The 19868-nt window shown below is 48.8% G+C and overlaps 1 protein-coding gene across 1 annotated transcript in view; it reads right to left on the reverse strand.

Annotated features, from left to right (window-relative positions):
- Positions 1–19868, reverse strand: part of scrib (scribble planar cell polarity protein) — a 296559-nt gene that overhangs the window by 237410 nt on the left and 39281 nt on the right. The window contains 2 exon segments of the mRNA XM_067996625.1: positions 8376–8450; positions 11840–11903. Coding sequence (XP_067852726.1) covers positions 8376–8450; positions 11840–11903 — 139 coding nt within the window.

A 19868-nucleotide genomic window follows, 5' to 3' on the forward strand; every position in this document is an offset into this window, starting at 1 on the left:
CCCCTCTCCCCATCGACCTGTATCAATCCCACAATAATCCCACTGCCCCTCTCTCCCCATCGCCCTGTATCAATCCCATAATAATCCCACTGGCCCACTCTCTCCCCATCGCCCTGTATCAATCCCATAATAATCCCACTGCCCCTCTCTCCCCATCGCCCTGTATCAATCCCATAATAATCCCACTGTCCCTCTCTCCCCATCGCCCTGTATCAATCCCATAATAATCCCACTGCCTCTCTCTCCCCATCGCCCTGTATCAATCCCACAATAATCCCACTGCCCCACTCTCCCCACATCACCCTGTATCAATCCCAGAATAATCCCACTGCCCCCTCTCTCCCCATCGCCCTGTATCAATCCCAGAATAATCCCACTGCCCCCTCTCTCCCCATCGCCCTGTATCAATCCCATAATAATCCCACTGCCCCACTCTCCCCCCATCACCCTGTATCAATCCCAGAATAATCCCACTGCCCCCTCTCTCCCCATCGCCCTGTATCAATCCCAGAATAATCCCACTGCCCCTCTCTCCCCATCGCCCTGTATCAATCCCAGAATAATCCCACTGCCCCTCTCCCCCCATCGCCCTGTATCAATCCCATAATAATCCCACTGCCCCTCTCTCCCCATCGCCCTGTATCAATCCCAGAATAATCCCACTGCCCCCTCTCTCCCCATCGCCCTGTATCAATCCCATAATAATCCCACTGCCCCTCTCTCCCCATCGCCCTGTATCAATCCCATAATAATCCCAATGCCCCCCTCTCCCCATCGACCTGTATCAATCCCACAATAATCCCACTGCCCCTCTCTCCCCATCGCCCTGTATCAATCCCATAATAATCCCACTGGCCCACTCTCTCCCCATCGCCCTGTATCAATCCCATAATAATCCCACTGCCCCTCTCTCCCCATCGCCCTGTATCAATCCCATAATAATCCCACTGTCCCTCTCTCCCCATCGCCCTGTATCAATCCCATAATAATCCCACTGCCTCTCTCTCCCCATCGCCCTGTATCAATCCCACAATAATCCCACTGCCTCTCTCTCCCCATCGCCCTGCATCAATTCCATAATAATCCCACTGCCCCACTTTTTCCCCATCGCCCTGTATCAATCCCATAATAATCCCACTGCCCCTCTCTCCCCATCGCCCTGTATCAATCCCATAATAATCCCACTGCCCCTCTCTCCCCATCGCCCTGTATCAATCCCATAATAATCCCACTGCCCCTCTCTCCCCATCGCTCTGTATCAATCACATAATAATCCCACTGCCCCTCTCTCCCCATCGCCCTGTATCAATCCCATAATAATCCCACTGCCCCACTCTCCCCATCGCTCTGTATCAATCCCATAATAATCCCACTGCCCCTCTCTCCCCATCGCCCTGTATCAATCCCATAATAATCCCACTGCCCCTCTCTCCCCATCGCCCTGTATCAATCCCATAATAATCCCACTGCCCCACTCTCTCTCCATCGCCCTGTATCAATCCCATAATAATCCCACTGCCCCTCTCTCCCCAGCGCCCTGTATCAATCCCATAATAATCCCACTGCCCCTCTCTCACCATCGCCCTGTATCAATCCCATAATAATCCCACTGCCCCACTCTCTCTCCATCGCCCTGTATCAATCCCATAATAATCCCACTGCCCCACTCTCCCCATCGCCCTGTATCAATCCCATAATAATCCCACTGCACCTCTCTCCCCATCGCCCTGTATCAATCCCATAATAATCCCACTGCCCCTCTCTCCCCATCGCCCTGTATCAATCCCATAATAATCCCACTGCCCCTCTCTCCCCATCGCCCTGTATCAATCCCATAATAATCCCACTGCCCCACTCTCTCCCCATCGCCCTGTATCAATCCCATAATAATCCCACTGCCCCTCTCTCCCCATCGCCCTGTATCAATCCCATAATAATCCCACTGCCCCTCTCTCCCCATCGCCCTGTATCAATCCCATAATAATCCCACTGCCCCTCTCTCCCCATCGCCCTGTATCAATCCCATAATAATCCCACTGCCCCACTCTCTCCCCATCGCCCTGTATCAATCCCATAATAATCCCACTGCCCCACTCTCTCCGCATCGCCCTGTATCAATCCCATAATAATCCCACTGCCCCTCTCTCTCCCCATCGCCCTGTATCAATCCCATAATAATCCCACTGCCCCTCTCTCCCCATCGCCCTGTATCAATCCCATAATAATCCCACTGCCCCACTCTCCCCATCGCCCTGTATCAATCCCATAATAATCCCACTGCCCCTCTCTCCCCATCGCCCTGTATCAATCCCATAATAATCCCACTGCCCCACTCTCCCCATCGCCCTGTATCAATCCCATAATAATCCCACTGCCCCTCTCTCCCCATCGCCCTGTATCAATCCCATAATAATCCCACTGCCCCTCTCTCCCCATCGCCCTGTATCAATCCCATAATAATCCCACTGCCCCTCTCTCCCATCGCCCTGTATCAATCCCATAATAATCCCACTGCCCCTCTCTCCCCATCGCCCTGTATCAATCCCATAATAATCCCACTGCCCCTCTCTCCCCATCGCCCTGTATCAATCCCATAATAATCCCACTGCCCCTCTCTCCCCCATCACCCTGTATCAATCCCATAATAATCCCACTGCCCCTCTCTCCCCCATATCCTCCTCTGCTTCAAATCTTTATCCACATTTTCCCTTAAAGAGACAATGATCTCAGCCTCAACCAACCATTCTCTGCTCGAACAACCCTCTGTGTAGAGAAATTTCTCTCCACCTCACTCCTCAGGGACCATTTTAAATTGATGAGCCCTCCTCACTGACTCCCTAACCAGAGGAAAAAAGTTATGGTGTCACAGTAGGTACAGCACAGGAGGAGGCCATTCGGCCCATCGTGCCTGTGCCGGCTCTTTGAAAGATCTATCCAATTCGTCCCACTCCCCTGCTCTTCCCCCAAAGGCCTGTCAATTTTTTTCCCTTCAAGTATTTAACCAATTCCCTTTTGAAAGTTATTATTGAATCTGCTTCCACCGCCCTTTCAGGCAGTGAATTCCAGATCAGAACAACTCGCTGTGCAAAAAAATGTTTCCTCATCTCCCCCTCTGGCTCTTTTGCCGATCACCTTAAATCCGTGTCCTCTGGTTACCGACCCTTCTGCCACTGGACACAGTTTCTCCTTATTTACTTAATAAAAACCTTTCATGATTTTGAACACCTCTATCAAATCTCCGCTTAACCTTCTCTGCTCTAAGGAGAACAACCCCAGCTTCTCCAGTCTCTCCACATAACTGAGGTCCCTCATCCCTGGAATCATTCCAGTAAATCTCTTCTGCACCCTCTCCAAGGCCTTCACATCCTTCCTAAAGTGCGGTGCCCAGAATTGAACACAATACTCCAGCTGGGACCTAACCAGAGTTTTATAAAGGTTTAGCATAACCTTGCTTTTATACTCTATGCCTCTATTAATAAATCCCAGGATTTCAATGCTTTTTAACAGCCTTCTCAACTTGTCCTGCCACCTTCAAACATTTGTGTACACACACCCACAGGTCTCTCTGTTCCTGCACACCCTTTAAAATTATACCATTTAGTTTATATTGCCTCTCCTCATTCTTCCTACCAAAATGCATCACTTCACACTTCTCTGCGTTAAATTCCATCTGCCATGTGTCTGCCCATTTCACCAGTTTGTCTCTGTCCTCCTGATGTCTGTTATTATCCTCCACATTGTTTACTACATTTCCGAGTTTCCTCTCATCTGCAAACTTTGAAATTATTCCCTCCATACCCACGTCCAGGTCATTAATATATATCAAAATATGAGACCATAAGAGATAGGAGCAGGAGTCGGCCATTCGGCCCCTCGAGCCTGCTCTGCCATTTAATGAGATCATGGCTGATCTGATTTTTACCTCAACTCCACTTTCCCGCCCTTTCCCCATATCCTTTGACTCCCTCGCTGATCAAAAATTTGTCTAACTCAGCCTTGAATGTATTCAATGACTCAGCCTCCACAGCTTTTTGGGATAAAGAATTCCAAAGATTCACGACCCTCTGGGAGAAGAAATTCCTCCTCATTTCCGTCCTAAACGGGCGACCCCTTATTCTGAGACTCTGCCCCCTAGTTTTAGATTCCCCCATGAGGGGTAACATCCTCTCAGCATCGACCCTATCGAGTCCCCTCAGAATCTTGTATGTTTCAATAAGATCTCCTCTCATTCTTCTAAACTCCAATGAGTATAGACCCAACCTGTTCAATCTTTCCTCATAAGACAACCCTTCCATACCCGGAATCAACCGAGTGAACCTTCTCTGAACTGCCTCCAATGCAAGTATGTCCTTCCTTAAATAAGGGCACCAGAACTGTACGCAGTACTCCAGGTGTGGTCTCACCAGCACCCTGTACAGTTGGAGCATGACTTCCCTGCTTTTATACTCCATCCCCCTAGAAATAAAGGCCAATATTCCGTTTGCCTTCCGATTACCTGCTGCACCTGTATGTTGACTTTTTGTGTTTCATGTACGAGGACACCCAGATCCCTCTGCACCGCAGCATTTTGTAGTATTTCTCCATTCAAATAATATTTTGCTTTTTTATTTTTCCTCCCAAAGTGGATGACTTCACATTTTCCCACATTATATTCCATCTGCCAAATTTTTGCCCATTCACTTAACCTGTCAATATCCCTTTGCAGACACTTTGTGTCCTCATCACAACTTGCTTTTCCACCTATCTTTGTATCATCAGCAAATTTGGCCACAAGACACTCTGTTCCTTCATCCAAGTCATTGATATATATTGTAAATAGTTGAGGCCCCAGCACTGATCCCTGCAGCACCCCACTAGTTACAGATTGCCATTTTGAAAAATAGGGTGGTAATAGTAGGGGACTTTAACTTTCCCAACATTGACTGGGACAGCCATAGCATTAGGGGCTTGGATGGAGAGAAATTTGTTGAGTGTATTCAGGAGGAATTTCTCATTCAGTATGTGGATGGCCCGACTAGAGAGGGGGCAAAACTTGACCTCCTCTTGGGAAATAAGGAAGGGCAGGTGACAGAAGTGTTAGTGAGGGATCACTTTGGGACCAGTGATCATAATTCCATTAGTTTTAAGATAGCTATGGAGAAGGATAGGTCTGGCCCAAAAGTTAAAATTCTAAATTGGGGAAAGGCCAATTTTGATGGTATTAGACAGGAACTTTCAGAAGTTGATTGGGAGAGTCTGTTGGCAGGCAAAGGGACGTCTGGTAAGTGGGAGGCTTTCAAAAGTGTGTTAACCAGGGTTCAGTGTAAGCACATTCCTTATAAAGTGAAGGGCAAGGCTGGTAGAAGTAGGGAACCTTGGATGACTCGGGAGATTGAGGCACTAGTCAAAAATAAGAAGGAGGCATATGACATGCATAGGCAGCTGGGATCAAGTGGATCCCTTGAAGAGTATAGAGATTGCCGGAGTAGAGTTAAGAGAGAAATCAGGAGGGCAAAAAGGGGATATGAGATTGCTTTGGCAGATCAGGCAAAGGTGAATCCAAAGAGCTTCTACAAATACATAAAGGGCAAAAGGGTAACTAGGGAGAGAGTAGGGCCTCTTAAGGATCAACAAGGTCATCGATGTGCGGAACCACAAGAGATGGGTGAGATCCTGAATGAATATTTCACATCGGTATTTACGGTTGAGAAAGGCATGGATGTTAGGGAACTTGGGGAAATAAATAGTGATGTCTTGAGGAGTGTACATATTACAGAGAGGGAGGTGCTGGAAGTCTTAACGCGCATCAAGGTAGATAAATCTCTGGGACCTGATGAAATGTATCCCAGGACGTTATGGGAGGTTAGGGAGGAAATTGCGGGTCCCCTAGCAGAGATATTTGAATCATCCACCGCTACAGGTGAGGTGCCTGAAGATTGGAGGGTAGCAAATGTTGTGCCTTTGTTTAAGAAGGGCGGCAGGGAAAAGCCTGGGAACTACAGACCAGTGAGCCTGACATCTGTAGTGGGTAAGTTGTTAGAGGGTATTCTGAGGGACAGAATCTACAGGCATATGGAGAGGCAGGGACTAATTAGGAACAGTCAGCATGGTTTTGTGAGAGGAAAATCATGTCTCACGAATTTGATTGAGTTTTTTGAAGGGGTAACCAAGAAGATAGATGAGGGCTGTGCAGTAGACGTGGTCTACATGGACTTCAGCAAAGCATTTGACAAGGTACCGCATGGTAGGTTGTTACATAAGGTTAAATCTCATGGGATCCAAGGTGAGGTAGCCAATTGGATACAAAATTGGCTTGACGACAGAAGACAGAGGGTGGTTGTCGAGGGTTGTTTTTCAAACTGGATGCCTGTGTCCAGCGGTGTGCCTCAGGGATCGGTGCTGGGTCCGCTGTTATTTGTTATTTATATTAATGATTTGGATGAGAATTTAGGAGGCATGGTTAGTAAGTTTGCAGATGACACCAAGATTGGTGGCATTGTGGACAGTGAAGAAGGTTATCTAGGATTGCAACGGGATCTTGATAAATTGGGCCAGTGGGCCGATGAATGGCAGATGGAGTTTAATTTAGATAAATGTGAGGTGATGCATTTTGGTAGATCGAATCGGGCCAGGACCTACTCCGTTAATGGTAGGGCGTTGGGGAGAGTTATAGAACAAAGAGATCTAGGAGTACAGATTCATAGCTCCTTGAAAGTGGAGTCACAGGTGGATAGGGTGGTGAAGAAGGCATTCAGCATGCTTGGTTTCATTGGTCAGAACATTGAATGCAGGAGTTGGGATGTCTTGTTGAAGTTGTACAGGGCATTGGTGAGGCCACACTTGGAGTACTGTGTACAGTTCTGGTCACCCTATTATAGAAAGGATATTATTAAACTAGAAAGAGTGCAGAAAAGATTTACTAGGATGCTACCGGGACTTGATGGTTTGACTTACAGGGAGAGGTTAGACAGACTGGGACTTTATTCCCTGGAGAGTAGGAGGTTAAGGGGTGATCTTATAGAAGTCTATAAAATAATGAGGGGCATAGATAAGGTCGATAGTCAAAATCTTTTCCCAAAGGTCGGGGAGTCTATAACGAGGGGGCACAGATTTAAGGTGAGAGGGGAGAGATACAAAAGGATCCAGAGGGGCAATTTTTTCACTCAAAGGGTGGTGAGTGTCTGGAACGAGCTGCCAGAGGCAGTAGTAGAGGCGGGTACAATTTTGTCTTTTAAAAAGCATTTGGACAGTTACATGGGTAAGATGGGTATCGAGGGATATGGGCCAAGTGCAGGCAATTGGGACTAGCTTAGTGGTATAAACTGGGCGACATGGACATGTTGGGCCGAAGGGCCTGTTTCCATGTTGTAACTTCTATGATTCTATGATTCTATGACCCTTTTATCCCGACTCTTTGTTTTCTGTTAGTTAGCCAATCCTCGATCCATGTCAGTATATCACCCCCAACACCATGAGCTCTTATCTTGTGCAGTAATCTTTTATGTGGCACCTTATCGAACGCCTTTTGGAAATCCAAATATACTGCATCCATTGGTTCCCCTTTATCCACCCTGCCCGTTACTTCCTCAAAGAACTCTAATAAATTTGACAGACATGATTTCCCCTTCATAAAACCATGTTGACTCTCCTTGATTGTATTATGAGTCTCCAAATGTCCTGCTACTACTTCCTTAATAATGGATTCTAGCATTTCCCCAATGACAGATGTTAGGCTAACTGGTCTATAGTTACCTGCTTTCTGTCTCACTCCCTTCTTGAATAGGGTGTTACGTTTGTGGTTTTCCAATCCGCTGGGACCTTTCAAGAATTCTGGAAGATTCCAACCAATGCATCCACTGTCTCTGTAGCCACTTCCTTTAAGACCCTCGGATGCAAGCCATCAGGTCCAGGGGACTTGTCAGCCTTTAGACCCATTAGTTTACCTAGTATTTTTTCTCTAGTGATAGTGATTGTTTTTAGTTCCTCCCTCCCCTTTGCCCCTTGATTTTCTACTATTATTGGTATATTATTAGTGTCTTCTACTGTGAAGACAGATACAAAATATCTGTTCAATTCCTCTGCCATTTCCTTGTTTTCCATTATTATTTCCCCAGTCTCATCCTCTAAAAGACCAATGTTTACTTTAGCTACCCTCTTCCTTTTTATATACTTGTAGAAGCTTTTACTGTCAGTTTTTATATTTCTTGCGGGTTTACTTTCATAATTTATTTTCTCCCTCTTCATTATTCTTTGAGTCATCCTTTGCTGGTTTTTAAAGTTTTCCCAATCTTCGAGCTATATATCAAAGTCCATTCCTATTCCAAGTTGTTCCCTTGAAGACGACTGGAGGTTACAGAGCCTGGGGAGCTGTCTGCGGCTCCAGTGAGTGTCCTTACCGGTGGCAGTGCGGTAAGCTGGTTCCTGTCCAGCCACAGTTCCCGGAGATTTGGCAGAGCTCCTAAAGTGTCCGGCTGCAAAACAAGGAACACGAGTCAGTCACTGTCGCACATCGAGGAGACCCGAGCCCTTACACTAACCGTACACAGACCCGAGCCCCTACACTAACCGTACACAGACCCGAGCCCTTACACTAACCGTACACAGACCCGTGCTCTTACACTAACCGTACACAGACCCGTGCTCTTACACTAACCGTACACAGACCCGAGCCCTTACACTAACCGTACACAGACCCGTGCTCTTACACTAACCGTACACAGACCCGTGCTCTTACACTAACCGTACACAGACCCGAGCCCTTACACTAACCGTACACAGACCCGTGCCCTTACACTAACCGTACACAGACCCGTGCCCTTACACTAACCGTACACAGACTCGAGCCCTTACACTAACCGTACACAGACCCGAGCCCTTACACTAACCGTACACAGACCCGTGCCCTTACACTAACCGTACACAGACCCGTGCCCTTACACTAACCGTACACAGACCCGTGCCCTTACACTAACCGTACACAGACCCGTGCCCTTACACTAACCGTACACAGACCCGTGCCCTTACACTAACCGTACACAGACCCGTGCCCTTACACTAACCGTACACAGACCCGTGCCCTTACACTAACCGTACGCAGACACGTGCCCTTACACTAACCGTACGCAGACCCGAGCCCTTACACTAACCGTACGCAGACCCGAGCTCTTACACTAACCGTACACAGACCCGTGCCCTTACACTAACCGTACACAGACCCGTGCCCTTACACTAACCGTACACAGACCCGTGCCCTTACACTAACCGTACACAGACCCGAGCCCTTACACTAACCGTACACAGACTCGTGCCCTTACACTAACCGTACACAGACCCGTGCTCTTACACTAACCGTACACCGACCCGTGCCATTACACTAACCGTACACAGACCCGTGCCCTTACACTAACCGTACACAGACCCGTGCTCTTACACTAACCGTACACCGACCCGTGCCCTTACACTAACCGTACACAGACCCGAGCCCCTACACTAACCGTACACAGACCTGAGCCCTTACACTAACCGTACACAGACCCGAGCCCTTACACGAACCGTACACAGACCCGTGCCCTTACACTAACCGTACACAGACCCGTGCCCTTACACTAACCGTACACAGACCCGTGCTCTTACACTAACCGTACACAGACCCGAGCCCTTACACTAACCGTACACAGACCCGAGCCCTTACACTAACCGTACACAGACCCGTGCCCTTACACTAACCGTACACAGACCCGAGCCCCTACACTAACCGTACACAGACCCGAGCCCCTACACTAACCGTACACAGACCCGAGCCCCTACACTAACCGTACACAGACCCGAGCCCCTACACTAACCGTACACAGACCCGAGCCCCTACACTAACCGTACACAGACCCGAGCCCCTACACTAACCGTACACCGACCCGAGCCCCTACACTAACCGTACACAGACCAGTGCTCTTACACTAACCGTACACCGACCCGAGCCCCTACACTAACCGTACACAGACCCGTGCCCTTACACTAACCGTACACAGACCCGAGCCCCTACACTAACCGTACACAGACCCGAGCCCCTACACTAACCGTACACAGACCCGAGCCCCTACACTAACCGTACACAGACCCGAGCCCCTACACTAACCGTACACAGACCCGTGCCCTTACACTAACCGTACACAGACCCGAGCCCCTACACTAACCGTACACAGACCCGAGCCCCTACACTAACCGTACACAGACCCGAGCCCCTACACTAACCGTACACAGACCCGAGCCCCTACACTAACCGTACACAGACCCGAGCCCTTACACTAACCGTACACAGACCCGAGCCCCTACACTAACCGTACACAGACCCGTGCCCTTACACTAACCGTACACAGACCCGAGCCCTTACACTAACCGTACACAGACCCGAGCCCCTACACTAACCGTACACAGACCCGAGCCCCTACACTAACCGTACACAGACCCGAGCCCTTACACTAACCGTACACAGACCCGTGCCCTTACACTAACCGTACACAGACCCGAGCCCTTACACTAACCGTACACAGACCCGAGCCCTTACACTAACCGTACACAGACCCGAGCCCTTACACTAACCGTACACAGACCCGAGCCCCTACACTAACCGTACACAGACCCGAGCCCCTACACTAACCGTACACAGACCCGAGCCCTTACACTAACCGTACACAGACCCGAGCCCCTACACTAACCGTACACAGACCCGAGCCCTTACACTAACCGTACACAGACCCGAGCCCTTACACTAACCGTACACAGACCCGAGCCCCTACACTAACCGTACACAGACCCGTGCCCTTACACTAACCGTACACAGACCCGAGCCCTTACACTAACCGTACACAGACCCGAGCCCTTACACTAACCGTACACAGACCCGAGCCCTTACACTAACCGTACACAGACCCGAGCCCCTACACTAACCGTACACAGACCCGAGCCCTTACACTAACCGTACACAGACCCGAGCCCTTACACTAACCGTACACAGACCCGAGCCCTTACACTAACCGTACACAGACCCGTGCCCTTACACTAACCGTACACAGACCCGAGCCCTTACACTAACCGTACACAGACCCGAGCCCCTACACTAACCGTACACAGACCCGAGCCCCTACACTAACCGTACACAGACCCGAGCCCTTACACTAACCGTACACAGACCCGTGCCCTTACACTAACCGTACACAGACCCGAGCCCCTACACTAACCGTACACAGACCCGAGCCCCTACACTAACCGTACACAGACCCGAGCCCCTACACTAACCGTACACAGACACATCTCCTAAACAGAGATCACCGGGGAGAGGTATATGGGATAGTAACACAAGCCCCACCCACACCCACCCCCCAAAAACGGTTAATATATCACAGCTGTTCGACACGGACAACCAACATGGAGAAATTGAACTCAATCGATCTGTTCCGGCCTGCACGTGACTCCAGTCCGAGACCAATGGATGGCGTGCTCTGAAGTGCCCCAGCAGGTCACCCAGTTCCAGCTTCGACCACATCCCGAGAACAAACACACACAGTGACAGACCCCAACTGAAATAAAACCCGAACCTAACTGAAGAACAGAGGCCTTGCAAGATTCATCGTGCAGACTGTGCCCTGAACGCACTGCACTGTGAGGTACGAGACCCCGATACTCACACTAATCTGGGGAATAATTACACAGGACAGGACAGGACAGCAATAAGTTCTGCAGTGTGTTATGTTTTCGAAGATTGTATATTGAACGTTGAGTGCCCCAGTGTGTGTATTTCCAGAGGGCCTGAATACAGAGAGCCCCATAAGACTGATTGACAGACTACTGCAAACAGATTGATTACCAGGACTTCCAGTTCATTGCTGCCCAGGTCCAACTCTTCCAGCTTCACCAGGAAGGACAGGGACCTGCAGGAGGAAAAAAACATTCAGTAACTAGTGGAGACAACCCCAAACAGGGGCAGGCGGCAGAGCCCAGTACACAGAAACATCGGAGCAGGAGGAGACCAATCAGCCCCTGAGACTGTTCATAGAATCATCGAAAATTTACGGCACAGAAGGAGGCCATTCGGCCCATCGAGTCCGTGCCGGCTGAGAAACGAGCCCCCGGCCTAATCCCACTTTCCCGCACTTGGTCCGTAGCCCTGTAGGTCACGGCTCTTCAGGTGCACATCCAGGTATTTTTAAATGAGTTGAGGGTTTCTGCCTCTCCCACCCTCTCAGGCAGTGAGTCCCAGACCCCCACCACCCTCTGGGGGAAAACATTTTTCCTCATTTCTGCTCTAATCCTTCTACCAATCACATTAAATCTATGCCCTCTGGTTATTGACCCCTCCGCGAAGGGAATTAGGTCCTTCCTATCCACTCTATCTGGGCCCTCATAATTTTGTCCACTTCAATTAAATCTCCCCTCAGCCTCCTCTGTTCCAAGGAAAACAACCCCAGCCTATCCAATCTTTCCTCATAGCTAAAATTCTCCAGTCCTGGCAACATCCTCGTAAATCTCCTCTGTACCCTCTCTAGTGCAATCACATCCTTCCTGTAATGTGGTGACCAGAACTGTACTCAGTACTCAAGCTGTGGCCTAACTAGTGTTTTATACAGTTCCAGCATAACCTCCCTGCTCTTATATTCTATGCCTCGGCTAATAAAGGAAAGTATTCCAGATGCTGCCTTAACCACCTTATCTGCCTGTCCTGCGACCTTCAGGGATCTGTGGACATAGAAACATAGAAAGTAGGAGCAAGAGTAGGCCATTCGGCCCCTCGGGCCTGCTCCTCCATTCAAAATGATCATGGCTGATCGTCTAACTCAGTACCCTGTTCCCACTTTTTCCCCATATCCCTTGATCCCTTTCGCATTAAGAAATATATCTATCTCCTTCTTGAATACATCTAATGACTTGGCCTCCACTGCCTTCTGTGGTAGAGAATTCCACAGGTTCACTACCCTCTGAGTGAAGAAATTTCTCCTCATCTCGGTTCTAAATGGCATACCCCGTATCCTGAGACTGTGACCCCTGGTTCTGGACTCCCCAGCCATCGGGAACATCCTCCCTGCATCTAGTCTGTCCAATTGTAAACAATTTTACAACACCAAGTTATAGTCCAGCAATTTTATTTTAAATTCACAAGCTTTCGGAGGCTTCCTCCTTCGTCAGGTAAATGTTCAGGAGCTCCTTGAAGTCTACGCATTTATACATCACAGAACAATACATGGTGTTTACAGACTGCCCCTGCAACTGCCCGTTGCCAAGGCAATCACCGTGTTCAGACAGAGAGGTGTCACCTGCAGAACCCCCGAATACACATTCAACAAAAAAACAAACAGGAAAAAAAAACAGAGAGAGGCAGAAACATCCGGAAGGCAGAGAAAGCCAGCAAATGACCCATTATATTAAAAACAGATAACATTTGTTCACTGGTGGGGTAACGTGTAGCGTGACATGAACCCAAGATCCCGGTTGAGGCCGTCCTCATGGGTGCGGAACTTGGCTATCAATTTCTGCTCGACGATTTTGCGTTGTCGTGTGTCTCGAAGGCCGCCTTGGAGTACGCTTACCCGAAGGTCGGTGGATGAATGTCCATGACTGCTGAAGTGTTCCCCGACTGGGGAACACTTCAGCAGTCATGGAATACATTGGCGAGACCATGCAGACGCTGCGACAACGGATGAACGGACACCGCGCAACAATCGCCAAACAGGAGGGTTCCCTCCCAGTCGGGGAACACTTCAGCAGTCATGGACATTCATCCACCGACCTTCGGGTAAGCGTACTCCAAGGCGGCCTTCGAGACACACGACAACGCAAAATCGTCGAGCAGAAATTGATAGCCAAGTTCCGCACCCATGAGGACGGCCTCAACCGGGATCTTGGGTTCATGTCACGCTACACGTTACCCCACCAGCGAACAAATGTTATCTGTTTTTAATATAATGGGTCATTTGCTGGCTTTCTCTGCCTTCCGGATGTTTCTGCCTCTCTCTGTTTTTTTTTCCTGTTTGTTTTTTTGTTGAATGTGTATTCGGGGGTTCTGCAGGTGACACCTCTCTGTCTGAACACGGTGATTGCCTTGGCAACGGGCAGTTGCAGGGGCAGTCTGTAAACACCATGTATTGTTCTGTGATGTATAAATGCGTAGACTTCAAGGAGCTCCTGAACATTTACCTGACGAAGGAGGAAGCCTCCGAAAGCTTGTGAATTTAAAATAAAATTGCTGGACTATAACTTGGTGCTGTAAAATTGTTTACAATTGTCAACCCCAGTCCATCACCGGCATCTCCACATCCAGTCTGTCCAGTCCTGTTAGAATTTTATATGTTTCGATGAGATCACCTCTCATTCTTCTAAACTCCAGTGAATATAGGCCTAGTTGACCCAATCTCTCCTCATACGTCAGTCCTGCCATCCCAGGAAACAGTCTGGTAAACCTTAGTTGCACTCCCTCCATGGCAAGGACATCCTTCCTCAGATAAGGAGACCAAAACTGCACACAATACTCCAGATGTGGTCTCACCAAGGCCCTGTATAACTGCAGTAAGACATCCCTGCTCCTGTACTCAAATCCTCTTGCAATGAAGGCCAACAAACCATTCACCTTCCTAACTGCTTGCTGCACCTGAATGCTCGCTTTCAGCGACTGGTGTACAAGGACACCCAGGTCTCGTTACACCTCCCCTTTTCCCAATCTATCACCATTCAGATAATAATCTGCCTTTCTGTTTTTACAACCAAAGTGGATAACCTCACATTTATCCACATTATACTGCATCTGCCATGTTCTTGCCCATTCACCCAACTTGTCTAAATCACATTGGAGCCTCTTTGCATCCTCCTCACAGCTCACATTCCACCCCAGCTTTGTGTCGTCTGCAAACTTGGAAATGTTACATTTAGTTCCCTCATCCAAATCATTGATATATATTGTGAATAGCTGGGGCCCAAGCACTGATCCCTGCGGTACCCCACTAGTCACTGCCTGCCACCCGGAAAAAGACCCGTTTATTCCTACTCTCTGTTTCCTGTCTGTCAACCAATTCTCAATCCATGCCAGTATATTCCCCCCAATCCCATGTGCTTTAATTTTACACACTGACCTCTTGTGTGGGACCTTATCAAAAGCCTTCTGAAAATCCAAATACACCACATCCACTGGTTCTCCCCTATCTATTCTACTAGTTACATCCTCAAAAAACTCCAATAGATTTGTTAAGCATGATTTCCCTTTCATAAACCCATGCTGACTTTGTCCAATCCCGTTAATGCCCTCCAAGTGTTCTGTGATCACATCTTTTAGAATAGACTCTAGCATTTTCCCCACTACTGATGTTAGGCTAACTGGTCTGTAATTCCCTGTTTTTTCTCTCCCTCCTTTTTTAAATAGTGGGGTTACATTTGCCACCCTCCAATCTGTAGGAACTGTTCCAGAGTCGATAGAATTTTGGAAGATGATCACCAATGCATCCACTATTTCCAGGGCCACTTCCTTTAGTACTCTGGGATGTAGATTATCAGGCCTTGGGGATTTGTCAGCCTTTAGCCCCATTAATTTCCCTAGCACTATTTTTTTTACTAATACTGGTTTCCTTCAGTTCCTCCCTCTCACTAGACCCTTGGTTCCCTAACATTTCTGGGAGGTTATTTGTGTCCTCCTTTGTGAAGACAGAACCAAAGTATGTGTTTAATTGCACTCCAAGGTTTAAGTCCAAATCGTTGATGTATACCACAAAAAGCAAGGGACCGAGTACTGAGCCCTGCTGAACCCCACTGGAAACAGCCTTCCAGTCGCAAAAACACCCGTCGACCATTACCCTTTGCTTCCTGCCACTGAGCCACTTTTGGATCCAATTTGCCACTTTCCCTTGGATCCCATGGGCTTTTACTTTTTTGACCAATCTGCCATGTGGGACCTTGTCAAAAGCCTTGCTAAAATCCACGTAGACTACATCAGTTGCGCTACCCTCATGTACTGTACACAATTTAGGAATTCTGCTCCCTCTATACCATTCACACTGTTTGTATCCCAGTTAATATTCGGGTAGTTGAAATCCCCGACTATTACTGCCCTATTGTTTTTGCACTTCTCAGAAATTTGCCTCCATATTTGCTCCTCTGTCTCCCTCTGACCGTTTGGGGGTCTATAGCACACTCTCAGTAGTGTGACTGCCCCTTTTTTGTTTTTTAGCTCAATCATTGGATGATCCTTCTAAAATATCATCCCTCCTCACAACTGTAATTGTTTCCTTAACCAAAATTGACACCCCCCCCTCCTTATTTATCCCCTCTCTATCACGTCTGAAAACCCTGTAGCCAGGGACATGGAGCTGCCATTCCTGCCCCTCTTTAAGCCGTGTTTCTGTAATAGTTAAAATATCATACTGCGACGTGTCTATCTGTGCCCTCAGCTCATCCGCCTTATTTCCTATACTCCTTGCATTGAGGTATATACATTTAAGCACTGCCAAACTCCTCTGTTTATGTTCTAACCTTTGTTCCCTCTGCCTTCCAGACTCACTCACTAATTTTCTGCCTTCCAATTCCAGATCTGACTTTATCCCATCTGAATCTACACTCAGGTTCCCATCCCCCTGCCAAGCGAGTTTAAACCCTCCCTGACAGCACGAGCAAACCTGCCCGCAAGGATATTGGTCCTGGCCCTGAGGAGGTGCAACCCGTCCGGCCTGTACAGGTCCCACCTTCCCCAGAACCGGTCCCAATGCCCCAGGAATCTAAAGCCCTCCCTCCTGAACCATGTCTCCAACCACGCACTCATCTGCTCTATCCTCCTATTTCTATACTCACTGGCGCGTGGCACTGGGAGTAATCCGGAGATTACTACCTTTGAGATCCTGCTTTTTAATCTTTTTCCGAACTCCTTTAACTCTGCCTGCAGGACCTCATCCCTCTTTCTACCTATGTCGTTGGTCCCGATTCAGACCACGACCTCTGGCTGTTCAGCCCCCCCCCCCCGCCCCCCCACCACCAGAATGTTCTGCAGCCGCTCAGTGACATCCTTGACCCTGGCACCAGGGAGGGAACACACCATCCTGGAATCACGTCTGCGGCTGCAGAATCGCCTGTCTGCTCCCCTAACTATAGAATCCCCTATCACTATCGCTCTCCTGACCTTTCTCCTCTCCCCCCCCCCCCCTGTACAGCTGAACTACCCTTGGTGCTCTGGTCTTGGCTCTGGCTGCACTCCCCAGAGGAACCCTCTCCTCCATCAGTATTCAGAACTGAATACTGGTTGGAGAGTGAGATGCCCTCGGGGGGACTCCTGCACGACCTGCCTGGTCCTCCTTGTCTGTCTGGCGGTCACTCAGTCCCTCTCTGCCTGCACTCTCTTAATCTGCGGGGTGACCACCTCCTGAAACGTGCTACCCACGTAGCTCTCAGCCTCACGGATGCACTGCAATGACACCAGCTGTTGGTCAAGGTCAGAGACCCGGAGCTTGAGCTCCTCCAGCGGACGACACTTCCTGCACATGTGGTTGTCCCATACATGGGAAGTGTCCTGGAGTTCCCACATGGCACAGGATGTGCATTCCACTGGTTTGAGCTGCCCTGCCATGCTTCTGTTTTTAGATTATTAACTAAACTAGAGCAAATCAAGCCTTAAAAACAGTTATTTACAGTTCCACCGTGCAATTAGATCATGGCTGATCTGTATCTTAACTCTGTCTACCCTCCTTGCTTCCTTAAATCTTAATACCATCGCATAATAAAAATCCATCAATCTCAGTTTTGACATTTTCAATTGACCCCGGCCTCAACAGCTTTTTGGGGGAGAGAGTTCCAGATTCCCACTCCCCTTTGTGTGAGGAAGTGCTTCCTGACATCACCCCTGAACGGCCTGGCTCTAATTTTCAGATTATTCCCCCTTGTTCTGGACTCCCCCCACCAGAGGAAATATCGACCCTATCAAATCCTTTAATCATCTTAAACACTTCAATTAGATCACCGCTTAATCTTCTGTACTCGAGGGAACACAAGCCTAGTCTATGTAACCTGTTGTCGTAATTTAACCCTTTTATCCCCGGTATCATTCTGGTGAATCTGCGCTGCACCCCCTCCAAGGCCAATCTATCCTTCCTGAGGTGCGGTGCCCAGAACTGAACACAGACGGGGTCGGACCAGGGCCCTGTAAAACTGGAACAGAACTTCCTCCCCTTTGTATTCCAGCCACCGAGATAAAGGCCAACATTCCATTTTCAACTTGTCCACCTGCTATTAAAGATTTCTATACTTGGACCCCTAAATCTCACTGCTCGTCCACAGTTCCTGGCTTCTCACCATTTAAAAAAATACTCTGATCGATCTTTCTTAGGTCCGAAGTGGATGACCTCACACTTCCCCACATTGAACTCCATCTGCCACAGTTTTGCCCACTCAATCGATCAGTGTCCCTCTGCATCTTCCTGCTCCCATCTACACTATTTACAATTGCTGAATCGAGAGAGTTTTGGAAGATCATCAACAATTTCCTCCCCTGCTTATTTTAATACCTGCGGTGGGAACCATTGGGTCCTGAGATTTGTCTGTTTTTAGTTTCTTTTACTTACATTGAATCTGGCTAGTTCCCCCCCTTGATTTATTTTTAGTTTTCCTTCTTAACTAGTAACTGATACAGGCCCACACAGACAGGGAGAGACAGAGCCCAGAGCCCAGTACAGATACACTTAACCAGTAACTGATACAGGCCCACCCAGACAGGGAGAGACAGAGCCCAGAGCCCAGTACAGATACACTTAACTAGTAACTGATACAGGCCCACACACACAGGGAGAGACAGAGCACAGAGCCCAGTACAGATACACTTAACCAGTAACTGATACAGGCCCACCCAGACAGGGAGAGACAGAGCCCAGAGCCCAGTACAGATACACTTAACCAGTAACTGATACAGGCCCACACAGACAGGGAGAGACAGAGCCCAGAGCCCAGTACAGATACACTTAACCAGTAACTGATACAGGCCCACACAGACAGGGAGAGACAGAGCCCAGAGCCCAGTACAGATACACTTAACCAGTAACTGATACAGGCCCACACAGACAGGGAGAGACAGAGCCCAGAGCCCAGTACAGATACACTTAACCAGTAACTGATACAGGCCCACACAGACAGGGAGAGACAGAGCCCAGAGCCCAGTACAGATACACTTAACCAGTAACTGATACAGGCCCACACAGACAGGGAGAGACAGAGCCCAGAGCCCAGTACAGATACACTTAACCAGTAACTGATACAGGCCCACACAGACAGGGAGAGACAGAGCCCAGAGCCCAGTACAGATACACTTAACCAGTAACTGATACAGGCCCACCCAGACAGGGAGAGACAGAGCCCAGAGCCCAGTACAGATACACTTAACTAGTAACTGATACAGGCCCACACAGACAGGGAGAGACAGAGCCCAGAGCCCAGTACAGATACACTTAACCAGTAACTGATACAGGCCCACACAGACAGGGAGAGACAGAGCCCAGAGCCCAGTACAGATACACTTAACTAGTAACTGATACAGGCCCACACAGACAGGGAGAGACAGAGCCCAGAGCCCAGTACAGATACACTTAACCAGTAACTGATACAGGCCCACACAGACAGGGAGAGACAGAGCCCAGAGCCCAGTACAGATACACTTAACTAGTAACTGATACAGGCCCACACACACAGGGAGAGACAGAGCCCAGAGCCCAGTACAGATACACTTCACCAGTAACTGATACAGGCCCACACAGACAGGGAGAGACAGAGCCCAGAGCCCAGTACAGATACACTTAACCAGTAACTGATACAGGCCCACACAGACAGGGAGAGACAGAGCCCAGAGCCCAGTACAGATACACTTAACTAGTAACTGATACAGG

Source organism: Heptranchias perlo, chromosome 2 (assembly GCF_035084215.1).
Source record: "Heptranchias perlo isolate sHepPer1 chromosome 2, sHepPer1.hap1, whole genome shotgun sequence".
Taxonomy (NCBI): domain Eukaryota; kingdom Metazoa; phylum Chordata; class Chondrichthyes; order Hexanchiformes; family Hexanchidae; genus Heptranchias; species Heptranchias perlo.